The 20,727-nt window shown below is 41.4% G+C and overlaps 1 protein-coding gene and 1 non-coding gene across 6 annotated transcripts in view; one reads left to right on the forward strand and one right to left on the reverse strand.

Annotated features, from left to right (window-relative positions):
* SLC7A2 (solute carrier family 7 member 2) overlaps positions 1 to 20,727 on the forward strand; it is a 65,376-nt gene that overhangs the window by 16,851 nt on the left and 27,798 nt on the right. The window contains exon 1 of one of the 5 annotated variants that reach the window (XM_053578320.1): positions 7,776 to 9,852. The exons of 1 other annotated variant lie outside the window; for it this stretch is intronic. Coding sequence is in view for 2 of the 4 variants with exons in the window: in XM_053578317.1 (XP_053434292.1) it covers positions 10,137 to 10,160 (24 nt within the window). In the remaining 2 variants the exon portion in view is untranslated. 3 more of the 5 variants (XM_053578317.1, XM_053578318.1, XM_053578321.1) reach the window with 3 other exon arrangements.
* On the reverse strand, positions 5,001 to 5,104 carry LOC128576635 (U6 spliceosomal RNA). The gene has a single exon (XR_008377466.1). It is a non-coding gene; the product is annotated as a U6 spliceosomal RNA (small nuclear RNA).

Genomic DNA, 20,727 nt, shown 5'->3' on the forward strand with positions numbered 1-20,727 from the left:
GTTACGCAGACCTTGGGTTCAGATCTGGCTCTGTGACTTTCAGAAGTTACTTAACATCTGTGAGCCTCAGCCTCGTCATCTGAAGATGGGACATGTCCCCTGAGGTGGTCTTGAGGATGAAATAATGAATGTGAAGAGCCTAAGACATAGTGAGAGAGCAATCAGTTGTCTCAGATATTAAGTTTCATTTTCATTTCCCAAAGTCTGGAGTAGAATGGCCTTGCTTAAAAAATGGAATCCCCTGTGAGTTACTTTTTCTCTTCATGTGATAGTCTTAAATATTTATTCCTTTCTCTTTTCTTTCCTTCTTTCTTTTTTCTTCTTCTTCTTCTTCTTCTTTTTTTTGGCACAACATCCCAAACTAAAGGAAATAATATCCTGGCACTCCATCGATTTGCGTTCCTCTTCAGCATGCTATATTGAGTTAGCTGATGTAATCCTTGGCTAACATTGGCTTTTAACCAAACGTTGGTGACAAGTTTCTTTCCTAATGAAAGGCACGCTCTGGATAGGATTTCATCTCAGTTTAGAATGTGTCCTTCATACCTGGACTATTTACTGGTAGAGAACTGCCTGTGCTTCACTGTCTTGGACGTGGTCATTAACGGTTTGCTCATCAGAGCACCCAGTTTCCTCAACCCAGTGTTCTCTGTGGGAAGCTGTGAACTGTGAAATATAAGCTTCATGCTTGTGTCTTGAGGTGGTGCAAACCAATCAAAAACTTCAGGGGCTACATCAAAATAGAACCATTAGCAAAAAATAATTTTATTTTCATGATAAGACTTCATTTCATTGCTAATTATATCCTGTTGTGGAGAGTCAAACAGACTCGATTTTGTGATATATGCTAGTGTCTTGGTCTACTTGGGCAGCTATGAAAAAATATCATAGACTGGGGGCTTAGACAGCACACATTATTTTTCACAGTTCTAGAGGCTGAAAGGCTCAGATTAGGGTTCCAGTGAGGACTCTTTTCCTGGGTTGTAGGTGGAAACCTTCTTGCTATGTCCTCAGACCATGGAGAGAAAGAGAGAGTGACAGTTTCAGGCTCTTTCTCTTCTTTTTTCTTTTTTGAAATAGAGGTAGTATTTTGCTATGTTGCCAAGGCTGGATTCCAACTCCTAGGTTCAAGTAATCTACCCCACCTAAGCCTCCCATGCAACTGGAACTACAGGTGCATGCCCTGCACCTGGCTCTTCCTTATCTTATCAGGACACTAATTCCGGCATGGAGGCCCCACCCACATGACCTCATCTACCCCTAATTACCTCCCAAAGGCCCTCCCTTTAAATATTATCACGTTGACAGTTACAACTTAATGTAAATTTTGTGGGGAACACATTCAGTCCATAACAACTAACTAATATATAACCTCTCTAAGCTTTGGTTTCCTCATCTGTATATTATAGATAATAAAAGTACCTTCCTCATAGATTGCTAGGTATTTAGGTTAATAGAAGTAATGCACTTAGCCTAGCTCCTAAAACCTAGTATGCCCTTGATAGCTCTTAGTAGCAGTGCTAGAAGTAAAATTCATAGCGATGGTTGGATATTTGTGTGTATTTTATGAACATGTCTCATTCCAGGAACTTACCAAAACTGTGCTTAAATTTTAAACTGATGACTGAATTCTTTTTAAGTGGTATTAATGAGAGTCTCTTTCTTTTTCCCTGTTCCTGCTGCTGTTTTCTCTTCCCAGCATAACTGTGAGTTTTCTGTCCCTGGATCTGATTCCTTCCAACTGTGTCCCTTCAGGTCAGCCCTCCACTGAGGCTGTGGTTATTTCTGCCTCTGACCCTGCCTTATTTCCATTTGCCTGGTGGCTCCCTAATCTTTGCGTTTAGCCCTTTCAACTCTTAGAATCTTCTTTTTTTTTTTTCCCCTGCTACTTCTTCTGGTCTCCCTCATTCACTTCAGGATCACTTTGAAAGATGAGAGTTCCTCTGGGTCTTCTGAGTAAAGGTGGCCAAGTTCCTAAGACAAGTGTTCATGTTCAGCTTGTCACACTCTGATTGATTAAAATATTCCCTATGATCTCTTCTCCATCAAGCCTTCCAGGATGACCCAAGAAAAGAAAATCGAGTCTATCTGACACTCAGTGAACCCTAAGAATGGATTCCACCTTATTATCTACCAATAGCGTATCTGATTGAATGAAACATTCCCCAGACAAGGAGTTGGAAAAAGAAGAGTCTTCTGTAAGAAGGAATTTGTGGTTATCAGAGTGAAACACACATATTAAAGCTAGATTATACAGTAGAATGTCCATGGTTGGCAACTTCCCTACAGTGACCATCTCCTTAAGTTGACCCAATTTTCACAAACTGAACAGGTACTACACATACTCAATGGAAGTTCCCTATGTTGACCACCTCCGCATGTTGACTAGTTTGTTATAGTCCCGTGGGTGGTCAACTCATGGAGGTTCTACTGTAGTTGGTTTTCAATGCTATTTCATATACACTTTAGAATTTGGTGCATTTTGAGACTTTGATAAGTGACAACCAGCATTTTAAATTTTAAAATATAGGTTATGTGTAACAAATAGCAAATATTTCTTGCTATTGTTTAAAAAATTATCAAAGGTAGAAACTTCATTGTGGCATGCGTTCCAACAAAATAGATTTCAAAGCGGCATTATCTCAAGGTTAGGCGTTCTCCATCTCTCTCCCAGACACACGTATGTATGCACATATGCGTAGATCCTTTAATTTGAAAAAATCTACTTTTTCAGCATAGAAATTTTCTTTTATGTCAAAAAATTAAAAATACTTTAGTAGCTTCTTTAATTTGAAAGTGCGTGGTCAGTTCCAAAGGGAAGGGGTTCTGTGAAGATACATAGAGCAGTTTCTTCCCTCTGGGGTTATCCACTGAGCACCAGTGGCCGTGGGATGATAAGCCAAATATATGTGGTGGTGCTGTGGTCCAGAGCACAGGTGACAGAGCCACTCAGAGAGGTGCCAGCAGGATATTATGAGCTCTCAAAGGAAGGGTCACTCACACACCAGTGGGTCAAGAGGAGATCTCATGGAGACAGCAGGATTTGAGAAGGACCTTGAGAGGGGTGAAAGAGCGTCTGCAAGTGGTGCTTAAGAAGATATTCTTAATGGAGACCCAGCATGGGCAGAGAACTCTGAAAAGCATGGGGCCCGTTGGCAACGTCCCCTTTGATGAAAGAACAGTGAGATTCAAGAGTCTTGGAGGGACGGGGAAGAGAGAACAAAAGGAATAATTGTAACCGCTCCCATTTATTAAGTGTCTACTGTATGCTAGACACTTTTAAATACTTACATTTACTGATTTAATTCTAAGGGAGATAAGTCTAGAATCCACATTGGGGTCATGGTTAACACTCTGCATGATGGGGTAAGGGGTTTATATTTTGGTTGGCAGTGAAGGGTCTGAACTGCTGGAAGGAATAACTGGAGCTTTTGCCAAATGAAGATGGTAGGAGGAACTGAGATGACTTTAAAGAGAATGGTGTTCACAGAAATTTGAGATTGAGGGATCTGGAACATTAGATGTTCCCATGAGCAGCGGTCTTATTACCTCCCTATTGCAAATTTCCAAGTCTTAAAGAGAGGATATATATATATATATATATTTTTTTTTTTTTTTTTTTTGAGACAGATCTCAAGCTGTCACCCTGGGTAGAGTGTCGTGGCATCATAGCTCAGAGCAACATCAAACTCTTGGGCTCAAGCAATTCTCCTGCCTCAGCCTCCCGAGTAGCTGGGACTACAGGCGCCCGCCACAATGCCCAGCTATTTTTTGGTTGCAGTTTGGCCAGGGCTGGGTTTGAACCCGCCACCCTCGGTATATGGGGCCAGCGCCTTACGGACTGAGCCACAGGCGCTGCCCAAGAGAGGATATATTTTTAAATAGATTTGAAATCAACTTTTCATTCCGTTTAGTTTATTTTATACTTCAGTACTAGTAGAGCAGAGAATTGCTATATAAAAATGTATATACATAAAACATATTTTTTTTTGTAGAGACAGAGTCTCACTTTATTGCCCTCAGTAGAGTGATGTGACATCACGGCTCACAGCAACCTCCAGCTCTTGGGCTCTCTTGTCTCAGCCTCCCGAGTAGCTGGGACTACAGGTGCCCGCCACACGCCTGGCTATTTTCTTTGTTGTTGTTGTTGTTGTTGTTGTTGCAGTTTGGCCGGGGCCGTGTTCGAACCTGCCACCCTCAGTATATGGGGCCAGCTCCCTACCCACTGAGCCATAGGCACTGCCCATAAAAATTTATCTCCTTATGAAACTAATTTAGGGTTTTCACATGAAAGCTATAACCCAGTTACAACCTAAGAATATGGGGAAGGGGGAAAGGGAGGGGAGGGAGGTGGGTAGAGGGAAGGGGATTGGTGGGATTACACCAGCGGTGCATCTTACAAGGGTATATGTGAAACTTGGTAAACAGTCTGTGAAGCTAGTGAATGATGCCCCATGATTATATCAATGTACACAGCTATGATTTAATTAAAAAAAATTTACCTTCTGTGCAAATCAATTTCTGATTTTTTTTAACTTTATTCAAATTTAATATGAGGGTACAATATTTAGGTTACATTGTTCTCACTTCTTGTAGAAGAGCCCCTCGCATGGGGTGAGATCCCACTTCAGGCCCTCCCTCCTTCTGCCAAATGCCCCCCCACACACACCAGCTTCCCTCTACCCCCGAACTGGACTATAATAGTGTTTTATTGTTCTTATGAACATGTAATTGTTTATGTATTGATTTCATATTACTATGGAGTACCTCGGATATTTATTTTTCCATTCTTGCAATACTTTACTAAGAAGAATGTATTTCAACTCCATCCAGGTTAATGTTAAAAGTGTGAAGTCTTCATTTTTTTTTGCAATTTTTGGCTGGGGCTGGGTTTGAACCCACCACCTCTGGTATATGGGGCCAGCACCCTACTTCTTTGAGCCACAGGCGCCGCCCAGTCTTCATCTTTTTTAATGGCTGAATAACATTCCACAGTATGCTAAAATACGGAATGCTTCACGAATTTGCGTGTCATCCTTGGCAGGGGCCATGCTAATCTTCTCTATCGTTCCAGTTTTAGTATACGTGCTGCTGAAGCGAGCACCAAATAAGTTTCTGTTAAGTGCCTTTAAGTCATTTAAATTTTTAACCTAGAACTAAGATATATGTTACCAAAATGACCGTTTGCAAAGCTGTTTCAGGCTTGGCATCTTTGATGTTTAGTTCTAGGCACGCTGTTTCTGACCTGTTGATTTGGGGAAAGGTCTTGGTTAAGGAATTACTCTGAGGGAGTTCTGTTCCATCCACCCTGCTCCCCGCCTGGCATCCACCAAGTACTTCTGGAACCCTGCTCCTGGACCAGACCCCACTAACAACAGCCATGGCAGGACCTAGCCCAGAGGGGAGCCAGTGACCCCAAAAAAGGGCTTTTCACAGGGAGGCAGGGCACTGGGCTGTGGCCTCTTTTTAGCCTCTGACAGCAAGTATGTTGCCAGCGAGGGTGCTGGGATACACTTGGCTAAGAAAGAAATTCCAAGAGAAGACTCCTTGATGAAAACCCAGCTCCTGTGTCCCTGCCCAGAATGATGCCTTGCTAGCTATACAGTCAGTTGTAAAAGGAAGAAATCAAACCCAAATGCAAAAGCAAGTTTCTTAATGCTTTTGTTCCCCTATTTAAAGTTTTTGCTTAAGCAACTTCTGATTACTGTGTGGAAGTGATTTACGTTTTAATTGTGCTATTGAAGTCATCTGTAACATGGATTATTTGTGTGTGTCTAATTTTTTTTTGAGACTGTCTCACTATGTCACCCTGAGTAGAGTGCCGTGGTGTCACAGCTCACAGCAACCTTAAACTCTTTGGGCTCAAGCAATTCTCTTGCCTCAGCCTCCCGAGTAGCCTCAGATGCCCGCCACAATGCCCAGCTATTTTTTTGGTTGTAGTTGTCATTGTTTAGCTGACCCGGGCCGGACTTGAACTCGCCAGCCTCAGTGTATGTGGCCGGTGCCCTACTCAGTGAGCTTTGGGTGCCTAGCTTTGTGTGTGTATTTTTAACATCAATAAAATCTTATGGGCATGCATTTGCTGGTTTGTCTCTATAATTCTGTTTTTGCTTCAGGGATTTTGATGCTATTTTATTAATACATAATATTTAGGATCATAATTTGCCTAATAAGTTGAATCTATTCTTATTATGCAATGGCCCTCGTTATTAGCTTTTAGCTTTAAAGCCTATTATATCTTATATATAACTACCTCTGCCTACCTCTACCTTCTTATTAGCATTTCCCTGGTTTTTCTTTCTCTATTTATTATTAGTGTTTTTGCCTAGGTGGTTTTTTCTTTTTTTGTTATTATTATTTGCCTGATTGTTCTTCTCTATCTTCAAGCATTTTCAGGTGTTTTTTGGTTCTGTTTTATTTTTTTATTTGATACAGTATCTCCCTCCTTCACGCTGGCTAGAGTTCAGTGGTGCGATCATAGCTCACAGCCACCTCAAACTCCTGGGTTCAAGTAATCCTCCTGCCTCAGCCTCCCAAGTAGCTGGGACAGTAGGTGTGCACCACCATGCCAGGCTAATTTTTCTATTTTTTCTAGAGATGGGGTCTTGCTGTGTTGCCCAAGCTGGTCTCAAACTCCTTATTTCAAGCAGTCCTCTCACTTTAGCCTCCCAAAGTGCTAGGATTACAAGCTTGAACCACTGTGTCCAGCCCATTTCCAGGTTCATTTGACTTGCTGTATTTCAGTAATAGTATATGTAACTGGAAGCTTTAAAAATTTAGGCTGATAATCTCTAATTTTAGCTGGAAAATCAATCAATCATATTTATTGTGATTCAGTTTTCTCCTTTACAAGTTATGTTTTATTCTAAATCTTAATTTCTACGTATCTATAATCTTTTAAAATGGAAGTAAGGAGCTTTTATAAGTGCATTATTTTTGGTGTTCTAAGCTAAGACTTCCAAGTACATGTCCTTGCTTTATATTATAATAATTGACAGCAAGCACTGCCATCCACTGAGTACGGCTCAGTAGTGAAGATATATCTCATTGACCCCCACAACAACCTATGAGAAATATACTTCTACCTTCTTTACACCAGTGAGAAAACAAGGAAGGGTCTGAGAGGTAAAAATCCATTTACCTGCGTCTAACATCCTGTGCCCTTCACAAAGAAGAGCATGAGGTTACTTTTTTTATCTCGCTTAATTGTCACAGGGGTAAAAATATAGCGTGACAGTAGGTAATCAGGAACAATTTCCCAGCATACATGAATAACTTCCCTGTGCCGACTTGCTGTTTATAGTGATAACACTATAATGTTTGGAAGTGGAAAAATTACCAAAAATTATTGATTAGGGCAAAAGTCCAGGATGATGTAAATCTCAACTCAACTGCTGCCCAAAGGCTACCTAAACTTTATTTAAATAGAGTTGTAATCTAACATGGAGCCATTTCCCCACATGTTTTTCCCATATTCTCTACATTTACCCCATTTTCTATATTTGTGTTATTAAAATTAATCCTTTCAGCCTGCCCAGGAAATTTGCCTTGACTTTTTAAGTTGAGTAATGTCATTCTCTGGATGTCTTAGAAGCACCAGGCTCTTGATGCCCTCATTAAAAAAAGATTTTTATTATGGGTATTTCTCTACCTGTAGAAAGAAATGAAGTGTTTAGAAGTCTTTTTTTTTTCAACTTTATTTTTTTATAATTTTTACATATACATGTGTTAATTAGGTTTCCATTTTTTTGCCTTCACAAAATTAAAATTTAATAACAATGTTTAAATTGTTTCTTGCAATTTAATAACAATAACAATGTTTAAGATAAGGACTAGAAACAAAAACCTCGTAAAGAACGAACGCACCTAAATACATTCAGAAAAGGAATCAGACAATTGCTACATCGAACTATTAAGCAGTAATAATAATGCAAAGAAAGTAACATTCACATTGTCAAATAAGAGTATGTCTATTATAGAATGCTTTGACTCTGAGATTCAGTATAGAGTCATCAGTTGACTTCTTATTTTTTTAAGTAACAAAAAATAGGCAACTAATATTCATAAATAAAAGTAAAAAATAATTTCAAAAAACAGATCATGCCAAATCTTCTAGACAATAGAAAGTCTTTTTTACAAAGGGGAGGTAACTGATCTGAGATATATGCTGATTTTTTTCACCGTAGTAACCATTTCACTAGGTACATTAAACGTCATGTTATGTACCTACAGCCTCTAGAATATGAAACAAGAAAAGCAACCAAAATTCACAGTCGTAATCATGTCTATTTGTTGCATTTTCTTTTTATTTCTTAACACAGTATCTTTGCATTCAAAGAAAAATATCCTGAAACCACATACGCTGTAGATAAGTGCTCAGACACAATGAACGGTAGAAGCGGCAATTCCCGGGTGATAAGCAGGAAGGATCTGTTTGCTGGGGTTTTAATTTGACTTGAGCTGTTTGCCTTTTTAGCCTGGTAGCTTTCTGCGCGCCTCCTCCATGATTAGCTGTGTATGAGTTTGCGCCCCGGACACATTAGGCAACTCGGTGCTGCTGCCATAGATGATGAAACTTGGTTTTGCTGCTTACAAACAAGGACATTCCAGCAGGCAGGATTGTTTGAAACCTTCCTTTGAAAGATTCCTAAACAAACTTAGTCTTTGTTGACATAAGATAAATGAAATAGGGAGGTTGAGTTGTGAGAGTTTGGGAGGTTCGAAAAGTTTATACGATATTACTTCTTAGTAATAGTCATAAAATATGTGTCTTCTGATGGATAATCTGCTTACACCTTACGATGCTCCCTAAATGACTAAGTTAGAGGACTCAACCTATATGCCCTAGATTAAAAAACAGATTTCTAAACACGCAGAGAAAATATGAATGTAACTCTATGGACTATAACCCTAAGAGGTAATACTGTTTTTGGACAGAAGGAAAGACAAATTCAGTCAAAATCCTGATCAGATAATGAATGTTCTAAGTGTGACAAGTGAGGCAAATACCAGGAGCATTTGTGGTGGCTGCCCTGGGAATTCCATGTGAGGGGTTAAGATTTAGAAGATGGAAGAATAAAGCCAGCAGTATGAATTTGCAAAAAATAGCAAAGAAATGTTCGATTGAAGCTTTGTGAAATATTGAATCAGGAAGGTAAACAAAAAGAGAGGAACTTGGTGTGGTGGTGACAGGTGACAGAGAAGGCGGAGCTACTAAATCCCTATTTTGCTTTTAATGAGAGAGAATGTAGCTGCTTTCAGGCCTGGAGGAATTACATTTCATGATTTTAAAAGAATTTGTAGATAAGGGCGTGGAATGACCGTCTGTAATCTCCAAGGAGCCCTGAATTATGAAGGGGAGCAGAAGAAAGGAGAGAGTTAAATCTTTATTTTGAAACCGCAGACCACTGTAGATTGTGGAAACCACAGGTCAGGGACCTGGACACTGTTCCTTAGAAGAGAATTCCAGCGATTTGTGGTATGTAGTTGGAAAAGAAGTAAGTGACCTTCAGAAACCAGCTTGAGTTCACCAAGAACAAGTTATGCCTGAAGAACGGCACATTCTCTTTTTGCACAGTTATTAGACTGGTGAAATTGGGAAGTATTCGGATTGCAGCGAAGCAATTCACACAACATATTCTAACCTTGGGACAGGCTGCAGAGATGTGGGTTTCTGGTTGGTCGCCTGATGTGCCCTGAGTATTGATTAAGGAATGATCGATATCAACTTGGAGGGACATCCTTGGTGTCATGCCATGGTACTCTGTCCTTGGGTCTGTCAGGTTTAACATTTTTTATCATCTATTTGGATTAAGATGGAAGACCTGCTTATCAAATTTGCAGTGACACAAGGTAGGTAGGGTACTTAATACATTGATTCATGGACTTGTATTACAACACAATGGCAAATAATATGAAACGTAAAATGCTGGATTGGGGTTTAAAAATAATCAGTGGAGCAAAATGAAATCAAGGTGACCGCTCTACTTAGGTATCTTTGAGGAACAAAAAGTCATGAGTGTTTTAGTCAACTACAGTCCGGATAGGCACCATGCATTTACTCACTCATTCCCTGAGCAGATGTACCCTGCACTCCTCTCTATAAATCATTGGGAAGACAACTAAGGATACAACAAATGAACAAAATACAGACCTTGATGGTAAGAATCTTACAATCTAAACAGTTTATTCATTTCCTAGGGTCGTCATTTTAAAAAAAAAAAAAAGGCATCACAAACTGGGTAGCTTTTAACAGATATAAATTATCTCACAGTTCTGGAAACTTGAAGTCTGATATCAAGAAGCTGGCCGCTGGGCTGTGCTCCCCTGAAAGCTATGGGGGAGAACCTCTTTTTCCTGTCCTAGCTTCTGGTGGTGGCAATCAGTCTTGGTGTCCCTTGGCTTACGGCTGCCTCCCCCTGATTTCTGCCTCTGTCATCACCTGGCATTCTTCCTGTGTGTCACATGGCATTTCCTTCTTCTTATAAGGACACCAGTCGTACCGGATTAGGTCCCACTCAAATGACTTTGTCTGAACTTGGTAACATCTGCAAAGACTTTGTTTCCAAATAAGATGAACAAATCAGGGACCAGATGTGAAGACTTCAGCATGTCTTTGGGGGAAGACACAACTCAGTCAACTTAGTTGACTATAATTATAAAGAAAAGTGACTTAAAAATAAATACAGAGCGCTGTGACAGCAAGTAATAGGTTGACCTGATTTAGTTTGGAGAGTGACGTGGGTGATTGGGAAACTGTCCAGGCAAACAGGAGGAGGGGTAACTTTCCAGGAAGAAATGACAACTGCAGAAATCCCTGAGGCAGTAAGTTGAAAGGGAGCTGTGTAGCTGTAAAAAGGTAGGAAGAGGGGGCGGCACCTGTGGCTCAAAGGTGTAGGGCACAGGTCCCATATGCCGGAAGTGATGGGTTCAAACCCAGCCCCGGCCAAAAACTGCAAAAAAAAAAAAAAAAAAAAGGGTAGGAGGAGGAAGCAGAACGTGGGCTAAGGAGATATTTGGAGCAGACCTGTAAAGCTTTGCACACCTTGTTCAGGCAATTTGAGGTGGTTTTTAGAGAAGTCTATAGAATGGGAGGTGTGTTATAAGCAAATTAGACTTTATGGGTCCTTGAGCACATCTGGAACCTTTTGTCTTGTTGGGAGTGTCATTTTAAGTTAATAATGTTTTTGTGTGATCACTAATAGTTTGAACCAGTGTATTTAAATGAAGGGAGAAGTCTTGGGCCGGTAGCCACTTGGAATTACTTGAATGAGATGTTTATTTCTTTGTTCTTAAGGCAGAGTTAGACTAATGGGTAGATGAGTTATAGAAAAGCACCACAAAGTAAAGGGCTCCTAGCAGCTGAGAGCTGCTCCAGAAGAGAACAGGGTGCTTTGAAACCTAAGACTATCTTCGCCCCTAGCAGATGGTCACCTGTCGGGGACAGAAGGGATTCTGCATTGAAAATGAGATGGGGACCCATGTCCTTTAGGGTCCCATGAGAAATATCCACTCGGGTTTCAAATGTGATGTTGAGAGTTATAAAATACATTTACAGAGACTTTATGTTGAAAAATTAAGAGCATTAAAAAGGCTAAATTAAATGTCTCTGGGGGATTGTTAATTAACTGAATTTATCTAATAATCTTTGCAGAACTGTTTAGACCATCGGGCATCACCCTGCCCGGTAGCACTTTTCTTCACACTCTGTGGCACTTGCAGTAATCATCCTTAACTTCACATCTTGGTATAACTGTCCCTTCCCTTGTCCATGTGTCCTCTCTGCTTGTCCTTAGCTGATGTGTTCTGACAAGCTTGCTTATTGGGATCACCTGCCAGTCATTCTGGTTAAGCGAAGTAGATCCTGTGTGGACGTGACGGCGTGCACACGTGGGTTCCTTCTGTTGAACACGTGCAATATGTACGGAAGTAGATCCTGTGTGGACGTGATGGCGTGCACACGTGGGTTCTTTCTGTTGAACACGTGTGGCGTGTACAGAAGTAGATCCTGTGTGGACGTGATGGTGTGTACACATGGGTTCCTTCTGTTGAACACGTGCGGCATGTACAGAAGTAGATCCTGTGTGGACGTGATGGCATGCACACGTGGGTTCCTTCTGTTGAACACGTGCAGTATGTACGGAAGTAGATCCTGTGTGGACGTGATGGCGTGCACACGTGGGTTCCTTCTGTTGAACACGTGCAGTATGTACGGAAGTAGATCCTGTGTGAGCGTGATGGCGTGCACACGTGGGTTCCTTCTGTTGAACACGTGCGACGTGTACGGAAGTAGATCCTGTGTGGACGTGATGGCGTGCACACGTGGGTTCCTTCTGTTGAACACGTGCGGTGTGTACGGAAGTAGATCCTGTGTGGACGTGATGGCATGCACACGTGGGTTCCTTCTGTTGAACACGTGTGGCGTGTACGGAAGTAGATCCTGTGTGGACATGATGGCGTGCACACGTGGGTTCCTTCTGTTGAACACGTGTGGCGTGTACGGAAGTAGATCCTGTGTGGATGTGATGGCGTGCACACGTGGGTTCCTTCTGTTGAACACGTGCAGTATGTACGGAAGTAGATCCTGTGTGGATGTGATGGCGTGCACACGTGGGTTCCTTCTGTTGAACACGTGCAGTATGTACGGAAGTAGATCCTGTGTGGACGTGATGGCGTGCACACGTGGGTTCCTTCTGTTGAACACGTGCAGTATGTACGGAAGTAGATCCTGTGTGAGCGTGATGGCGTGCACACGTGGGTTCCTTCTGTTGAACACGTGCAGTATGTACGGAAGTAGATCCAGTGTGGACGTGATGGCGTGCACACGTGGGTTCCTTCTGTACACGTGTGGCGTGTACGGAAGTATATCCTGTGTGGACGTGATGGCGTGCACACATGGGTTCCTTCTGTACATGTGTGGCGTGTACAGCTGCAGGTGCAGGTGGGCAGTGTCTCAGGCCCTGGAGGAGGAGGGAGCCAGAGAGAGCCGGAGAGCACAGGGAATCAGCGAAAGTGTTAATCCCACCCAAGTGCCTTGTCACTCAGTCCCTTGGGGGCACATTCAGAGAGCACAGGCCAGCTGCCCAAAGAACATTTAAAAGGACACCGAGCCTTCTTTTGTACAGGCAGTCCCCAAGTTAGAAACAGCCAACTAACGTGCGACTTACACTTAGAACTGGATGCTATTCCAGCCACTTGGTAAATGTACCTGTTCCAACTTACATACAGATTTAACTTAAGAGCACAGCTACAGAACTCACATCATTTGTAATCTGTGGACTGCCCATATTTCTTGAAGAAAATCCAACTAGTTTTCCTTCCTAGCACTTTGGGAGGAAGGGAGTTTGTGTATCTTTCTCCTTACATTGTTCTTTTCCTTTTTTTTTTTCAGACAGTCTCACTTTGTTGCCCTCAGTAGAGTGCTGTGGTGTCGCAGCTCACAGCAATCTCAAACTCTTGGGCTCAAGCAATTCTCTTGCCTCAGACTCCCCAGGAGTAGCTGGGAGTACAGGTGCCCACCACAATGCCTGGGTACTTTTTTTAATTATTAGTATTTTAGAGACCAGGTCTCACACTATCTCTGGCTGGTCTCTAACCTGTGAGCTCAAGCGATCTGCCCGCCTCGGCCTCCTGGAATCCTAGGATTACAGGTGCCAGCCACCGAGCCCAGCTTACATTCTTCTTATTTGAAATCTACAGCTCCCCTCTCCCCCATTGCCATATTGTAATGCAGGGCCATTATAAAGGTTTTAGAAAAGCAAAGACTAAGTTTAAGTTTTATCTTGAGGTAACAAAAAATTGAAAATGAATTTTTTAAAGACATTTGAGAAACTCCATAAGTAGTAGATATGTGTGTATGTTGATATATATAATCAACTATTTTAAATTGCACATGCTTTATGGACACCCTGTATTTATTTTAAAATTTCTGCTTAAATTGCAGAGCTTGCCATGAATTTTGTTTTCATAAATTGTATTCTTTGTAGAACCTAATCTTCCTGTATTATTTAAATACTTTAGAATGATTGATCAATGATTACAGATAGTTTTTATATTATGAGATAATTTGTATTTTAAATTTTATAGTAACTTAAGCTATTGCTATTCAAAATTAAAAACCAAAATAAAGGCTGGGCGCCTTTAGCTAGGCTAGGGCGCCTGCCACATACACTAGAGCTGGTGGGTTCAAATCCAGCCCCGGCCTGCCAAACAACAATGACAACTCCAGCGAAAACATAGCCGGGTGTTGTGGTGGGGGCCTGTAGTCCCAGCTACTTGGGAGGCTGAGGCAAAAGAATCACTTAAGCCCAAGAGTTTGAGGTTGCTGTGAGCTGTGATGCCGTGGCACTCTACCGAGGGTGACGTGATGAGACTCTGTCTCAAAAAAAAAAAAAAAAGAAAATCAAAATAAATTTTTCTAGGAGCTTCTGATTAATGTTTTACAAATTAATATGATTAAAGATTTTTTTACTATTTATATTATTGAAAAATAACTGTAGTTGCTATTAAATATTTAGCAAATTTGGCATCTTTTTCTAAGCAAGGAATTGTTTCAAATAAAGTAAGACAGAGGAAAATTTGAACTTTAATTGATCTTAAGAAGTGGCTTATATAAATTGTCAACATTTCAAAATGAATGTCAAAGATTGCAGATAATGCTTAGTTATTAGAAAAATGCTAAATTGGTTTTCTTATTTATATTCTTTGCTCTAAGGACTAGCTAGCAGTATTGAGACTTTTTTAAAAAATGAATTCAGGGGCGGTGCCTGTGGTTCAAAGGAGTAGGGCGCTGGCCCCATATGCCGGAGGTGGCGGGTTCAAACCTAGCTTGGCCAAAAACTGCAAAAAAATAAATAAATAAATAAAATGAATTCAGGAGTGGAAAAGTGGATGAAGAACAGACCAGTCATGGCTTCTGTTAGGAAGCCTCTCCCCTCCCTCCAACCTACTCCAACCTAGTCCCAGGCTGAACAGGGCGCCCCCTCCTGGGCACCCAGTGTACCCTGGCCTTCCCTGACCTACAAAAAACATCCAGCTCTATGGTGTTGGCAGGTTTGCTTGGCTTTTCTCCCTTTTCCTGTATCTTCTTCCTCCTTGAAATTTTGTCTAGAAATTGCATTTTAAAAAAAAAGAAAGAGAAGAAATTGCATTTAGACTATTTCCTTTTTGAAATTTAGAAGGTTTTATCTTTTAGAGACACTGACAGTTTGTCGAACAATTGCTAGGTTGAATTCAGTCCCTGCAATGACGTTATAAAAATGAGGACAGAGTCTGGTGAGAACTTAACTGGAGAAATTATTTACAGCATATTAATATGCAAAATAGAAATGGGATAATAATGTCAGTTTTCAGTTTCAAAAACCTCATTGTTTCAAGTGGTTTTAATTTTTAAAATTGTTCTTGGTTTGCATGTTCTAGATATAAATTTTAGTGGCTTTGAATCATGGTGATAAAGAACTAGCACGCTTTCGATCCCTTTCTCAAGCACACAATAGGAATGTTTTATTCAGATTTTTTTGAAACCCATATGAACTTGCAAACCTCTCTCAGGCAATGGCAGTGTTTCAACAATCTGCCAAGAGACTTAGGATAAAATCTCTGGTCATACATTGTTTCTGTATTTTAAGAAGAACCAAATCAGAACATGCTTTTCAAAACCAAAAATATAATTTCCAAAGTGACTGTTTTTCAAGAAATGCAGCAAAACCATAGACCGTAACTCAGTATCCATCTAAGTTTCTTGAACTAAAAACAAATGTGAATTCTTGTTAAATTCTTTTCCTGCCACAGTTTGACAGAAGGAATTTTGCCCAGCATTGAAACAAAAGTGGTTAAATTCTAACAATTAATTAAATTAAGTAGGTTTTTTTTTTTTTTGGAGGCGGGGTAGGGTGGCAGATTGAAAGGAGCACTTCAGCTCCGTTTGGAAGGAGAATCATCAGAGGAAATCAGAGTGTTCTAAAGTATTTCTCAGTTCTTTGACTTCAGACAAAAAGTGCTTTCTTCTGCTCTGCTCCTCCTCCTAGGCCATGTACATACTTCTAACATCTTTAATCAGAAATTCAGCTCCTGCGGCGCCTGTGGCTCAAGGAGTACGGCGCCGGTCCCATATGCCGGAGGTGGCGGGTTCAAACCCAGCCCCGGCCAAAAACCCACAAAAAAAAAAAAATAGAAAGAAATTCAGCTCCTATCCCAGCTTGCTTCCTGAGCACAGGCTATTTTAAATAGGCAACAGGGACTTCTGAATTTCCCTGGCATCCTTGAGTTGGCTCTAATATGTGTGGACAGAGGATTAAAAGTGGAGTTAAGGTAATTTGAGGGGTGGCACCTGTGGTTCAGTGGGTAGGGCGCTGGCCCCATAAACTGAGGATGGTGGGTTTGAACCTGGCCCTGGCCAGCTAAAACAGTGATGAGAATTGCAACAACAAAAAAATAGTTGGTGATGTGGCGGGCGCCTGTAGTCCCAGCAAATCGGGAGGCTGAGGCAAGAGAATCACTTAAGCCCAAGCATTGGAGGTTGCTGTGAGCTGTGATGTCACAGCACTCTATCAAGGGCGACAAAGTAAGACTCTGTCTCAAAAAAAAAAAAAGTAATATTCAGCGGTTTGTTTTTTCAAACCGTTGTATTCATCTCTTTAAACAGTTTCTTTGAAAAGTCATACTGAATAAGTCACTACCCTCTTGTGAATATAAGCAGTTTGGATACCTGTTACCGCACCAAAGAGCCACCATAAAACTCAGCAGCTTTTAGAGGAGGGTCACTGAATTGTGTTAAGATTTGATCAGCAGTATGTCAAAACCCACTCATTTTAAAATACCTTGTTCCATGAAAACCTCATACCAAATATTATTCTGTTCAGTTTTCTGACATTCAAAGAGCTTGACATTGAAATTGTAACTATATTCTCGTCATATGTTGAAAGTTACCATGTGTTTATTTTTTTTTTCATTTTTAGAAAGGGAGTGCAAGTTTTAAATGATAAAAACGACCAAATAGAACCCTCCTTGCACAAGGTTATACTGGAGTCAGTCTGACATAACTTGTTCATCCCTTTTTATTGTTATCTATAAACTATGTGATGTAAAGTGAGACTTGTAGCTTTCAAGTAGAGTAAGAGCTCAACTGTCTACCAGTCAGCTTAAAAACCCGTCTTGCACTTCCCACCTGGGCCTCCTCCTTAACTCTTGGGCTGGAGAAGCTCAGCTCTGCAGTCTGTCTGTTTCTGCTTACCCCAGCAGGTCACAGTTCCTCATGCCTGAATTATTCCAAGTAACCTGTTTACCTTATCATCCCTATAAGACAATCAGAATGATAGTTATCAAATTCTCCATCTGGCTTGAAGTCCTCAATGATTCCCCATTGCCCTCGGGGTGAAGTTCAAGCACCTTGTGCTGCCTGGGGAACGCCCTGCATACTCCCTGGTTGTCTCTAGCCGGGCCCCTTTCCTAAACACTGTGTGTATCAAATTACTTTCCATTCTTTTCACTTGCTGTTCCCTGTGCTCGGGACACTTATAATCCCCAATCTCTCACTCTCCCTGCAACTGCACTGATGTCTAAATCCAACTCATCCTTTATTTCTCAGATGAAACATCGCTTTCTCTAGTAGGGTTTCTCTATTGAACCCCAAACAGAGCCTGTCAGTGGCCCCTGCTGCGCGCCCCCCGCCCCCACTTTATGCACAAGCATTTGTTCTCTGTTATTGTCACAGTGCCTGTCACCCAAATAACTGCAAGGGGCATGAGAGGAGGCCTGGTGGCAGCTTTGTTCATGGCTTTAGTGCCTATGAAGTATTCGTCGAGCTAATAAAATAGTGAAAGTCCTTGTAAAAATTTTAATTTTACATTTTTTTTAACAAAAATTAAGCCACTAACATTAGAATCGTAAGGCACAGGTATTTGGAGACTTCTCTGATTCAGGAAACTTAAAAACCTTCTCCAGGAGGATAAAATGTTCCCAGTTATTCCTTCTGTGTCTTCCAAACCTCCTTTATGTGAATGTCTGCTATACCCCTAGCTCACTGCTGTAATTCACTGGTGGAAAAAATGCTTCAAACAGCTTTAGTAAATACCATAAAACCCTTGTTTGTTATTCCTGGGACCCTGAGAAGGTATCAGATGTTCCTCATCTCAGTAGTGGGCGTTTGGAGAAATGGTGTTACCAAGAATCTAGCCTGGTTGGGTGTATTTCTAAGAAGAAAAGATCTCCTCTGCCTTCGATCAAGTAGGGGGTATATACAGCTGAGGGTAAAAGGAAGGCCTAATGTACGCTAAACTCTTTAAGGACCTCACTGGAAAAATAAACACATTGAAGTTATTCCACCACGAAAGCTGCTTTTGGAAAGAAGAGGAATGATCGAGAAATGTAGCAGAAAGGGTAGATGCTGTGTTTGGAAAAGTTGAAAGTGAGAGTACAGCCGGGTGGAGCAGCCCTCCTCTGCCGAGTATGGTCTTGACTTTTTTTTTTTTAATTTATTTATTTTTATTAAATCATAGCTGTGTACATTAGTATGATCGTGGGGCACCATCCACTTGGTTCATAGATCGTTTGACACATTTTCATCACACTAGTTAACATAGCTTTCGTAGCATTTTCTTAGTTATTTTGCTAAGACCTTTACATTCCACATTTACTAGGATTCACATATACCCTTGTAAGATGCACCAGAAGCTCCTGATAAAAGTCAAGACCATTATGGGATTACACCTGCGGTGCATCTTCCAATGGTCTTGACTTTTATCAGGAGCTTCTGGTTTCAAGGAGTGGAAATGACTCCAGATAGGAGGTTTGTGGAAATAAGGCAGGGGGACCTCGCACACTCCACATGGGAATTAGGCAGGGCCTGGGGGAAGAGGAAAGTTGGCCGGTGCCCTGACCCACGTCTCCCTGCTGGGGCAGCAGAGTCTTTTATCCCTCTGCCCCCCTAACCGGCTGTGGTCTGGCTTCTACCACGAGTCTCTGTTTCTGCACCGCGTCAGACTGGCTCCCAGTCTGTGTGACTTCAGCCTGAGCACCGGCTCTCATGACTAATTCAGTCATTGTGTTATTGGGAGTTTCAGGAATATCTAATTGAGCGTACCAGGCCTTTGAATATTTAACCCCGAGCCAGGTGTCTGTCCCTAGTCCAGTTGCCTGTGGCTGGGGGTGGGGTGGGAAGACAGTGCTGTGGGGAGGGCGGGTGGCAGTGACAGGGATGCCCAGTAAGGTGAAGTAACTTTCGAAAGGGTATCTCCTGGTGTTTGCACTTAGATAAAGTGACCAGCCCCAGCAGCTTGGAGAAAGGGAACATATCGTACCCGCTGGCATTTGGAGCACTTTGTTGGCCAAAGTTTGCTGAAGGCCTCGTGAGTACAGGCGTCTCTGGGTGCCTGAGCCTGCCACTGAGCTCTGAGTGGGAAGGCAGCGTGCTGACTGGGCAGAGACTCTGGTTACCAAGCTGCCGAGGGCTTTGCTTTCTTCATTTCAACTTTTTCTTCTTCCCCTCTTCCCAAATTGGACACTTAATTTTGCTTTTATTGTTCTGCATCTATTTGAACGAGACGACTGTAGATATACTTTTCTCCATAATTTGGATTGGAACCTGAAAGTGGTAGAAATATAATTGAGTTTGGAGATTGCAAAATCAAAGTCTAGGAAAAAAACTCAATGGGACAAAGATCTTGGTTTTATATGGTTTAATTACTTTTTTTCCCATCAGTTCCAAAACAGAAAGGGCAGATAGTTGTCTCATCATGAAACTAGCAACTGGAATGAGAAAGGAAAAAACTTGATTGTAATTTGGACAAGCTAATTTGTTGGCAGTTTGCTGGAATGCCTGCCCCACTGGCTTGCCACGGCTAGTTTCTCCCGTAAGATTTATTGTCAAGGCCTGTGATACTGATACAGGGGATTAAGTTTGAAATTTCAGCCTTTACTTAAGGGAGAAAAGGATTTATTTCTGTGTGACTAAATGCCACATCAAACTTTGGAGCTAAAATGAAAATCTAGAATGGACTTCTGACTGCGATTAGCAGATTTTGAAAGATTTCTGTGGATAGTTGAAAGGAAGTATGCTCTCGGGTGTTGTCCTATCATCAGGGCGAGGGATTTACTAAACCTAAAAATTCAGTGCTGTCACATTGATGACGGGGCTGAAAGAGTTTTAGAAGGAGGGCATTCCAAGTTGCTGAAGAAGGAATTTAGTTTGGGGGCAAGAATTAATGGGGTCCCATCAAGGAATAAGGTGCCTATAAACTGTTATACTTAAGGGTTGGGGTTCCGGCAGGGGTGAGGAATGAGAAAGACCCTTATGTATCATTAGGCTCATTAAAATCCTTCAGAGAATTTTTCTGCGGCAGAAGATACTGTTAATCTCTTCCAGCATTCCCTTGGCTAATTATATTTTCAGCTCTAAGCTAATATGTGCATATTTTTCTACCTTGAGATAGAGAACACTGTCTTAACAATTGATAAAATTATTGTTTATTGAAGAAAGACACATATCTATTTCTGGTGTCCCCAGGATCCCTTTTGTCACCTCATAGAGATGCTGATGATTGCTTTTAGATTTTTAAGGCCGAGGATGTCGGTATGAGTTTTGCATAAGCCTCAACTCAAAAGTCTGGACCACTGTCCTTTACTTACATGTATGTAGGTTTCCTATTAAATACAAATCCATGGTCATAATAGCACTGGCTGACAGGGAGCGTGATGATGCAGACCTGGGCTCTGCTCCTGGAAAAATAAAGG

Source organism: Nycticebus coucang, chromosome 24 (assembly GCF_027406575.1).
Source record: "Nycticebus coucang isolate mNycCou1 chromosome 24, mNycCou1.pri, whole genome shotgun sequence".
In the NCBI taxonomy this organism is placed as follows: Eukaryota; Metazoa; Chordata; class Mammalia; order Primates; family Lorisidae; genus Nycticebus; species Nycticebus coucang.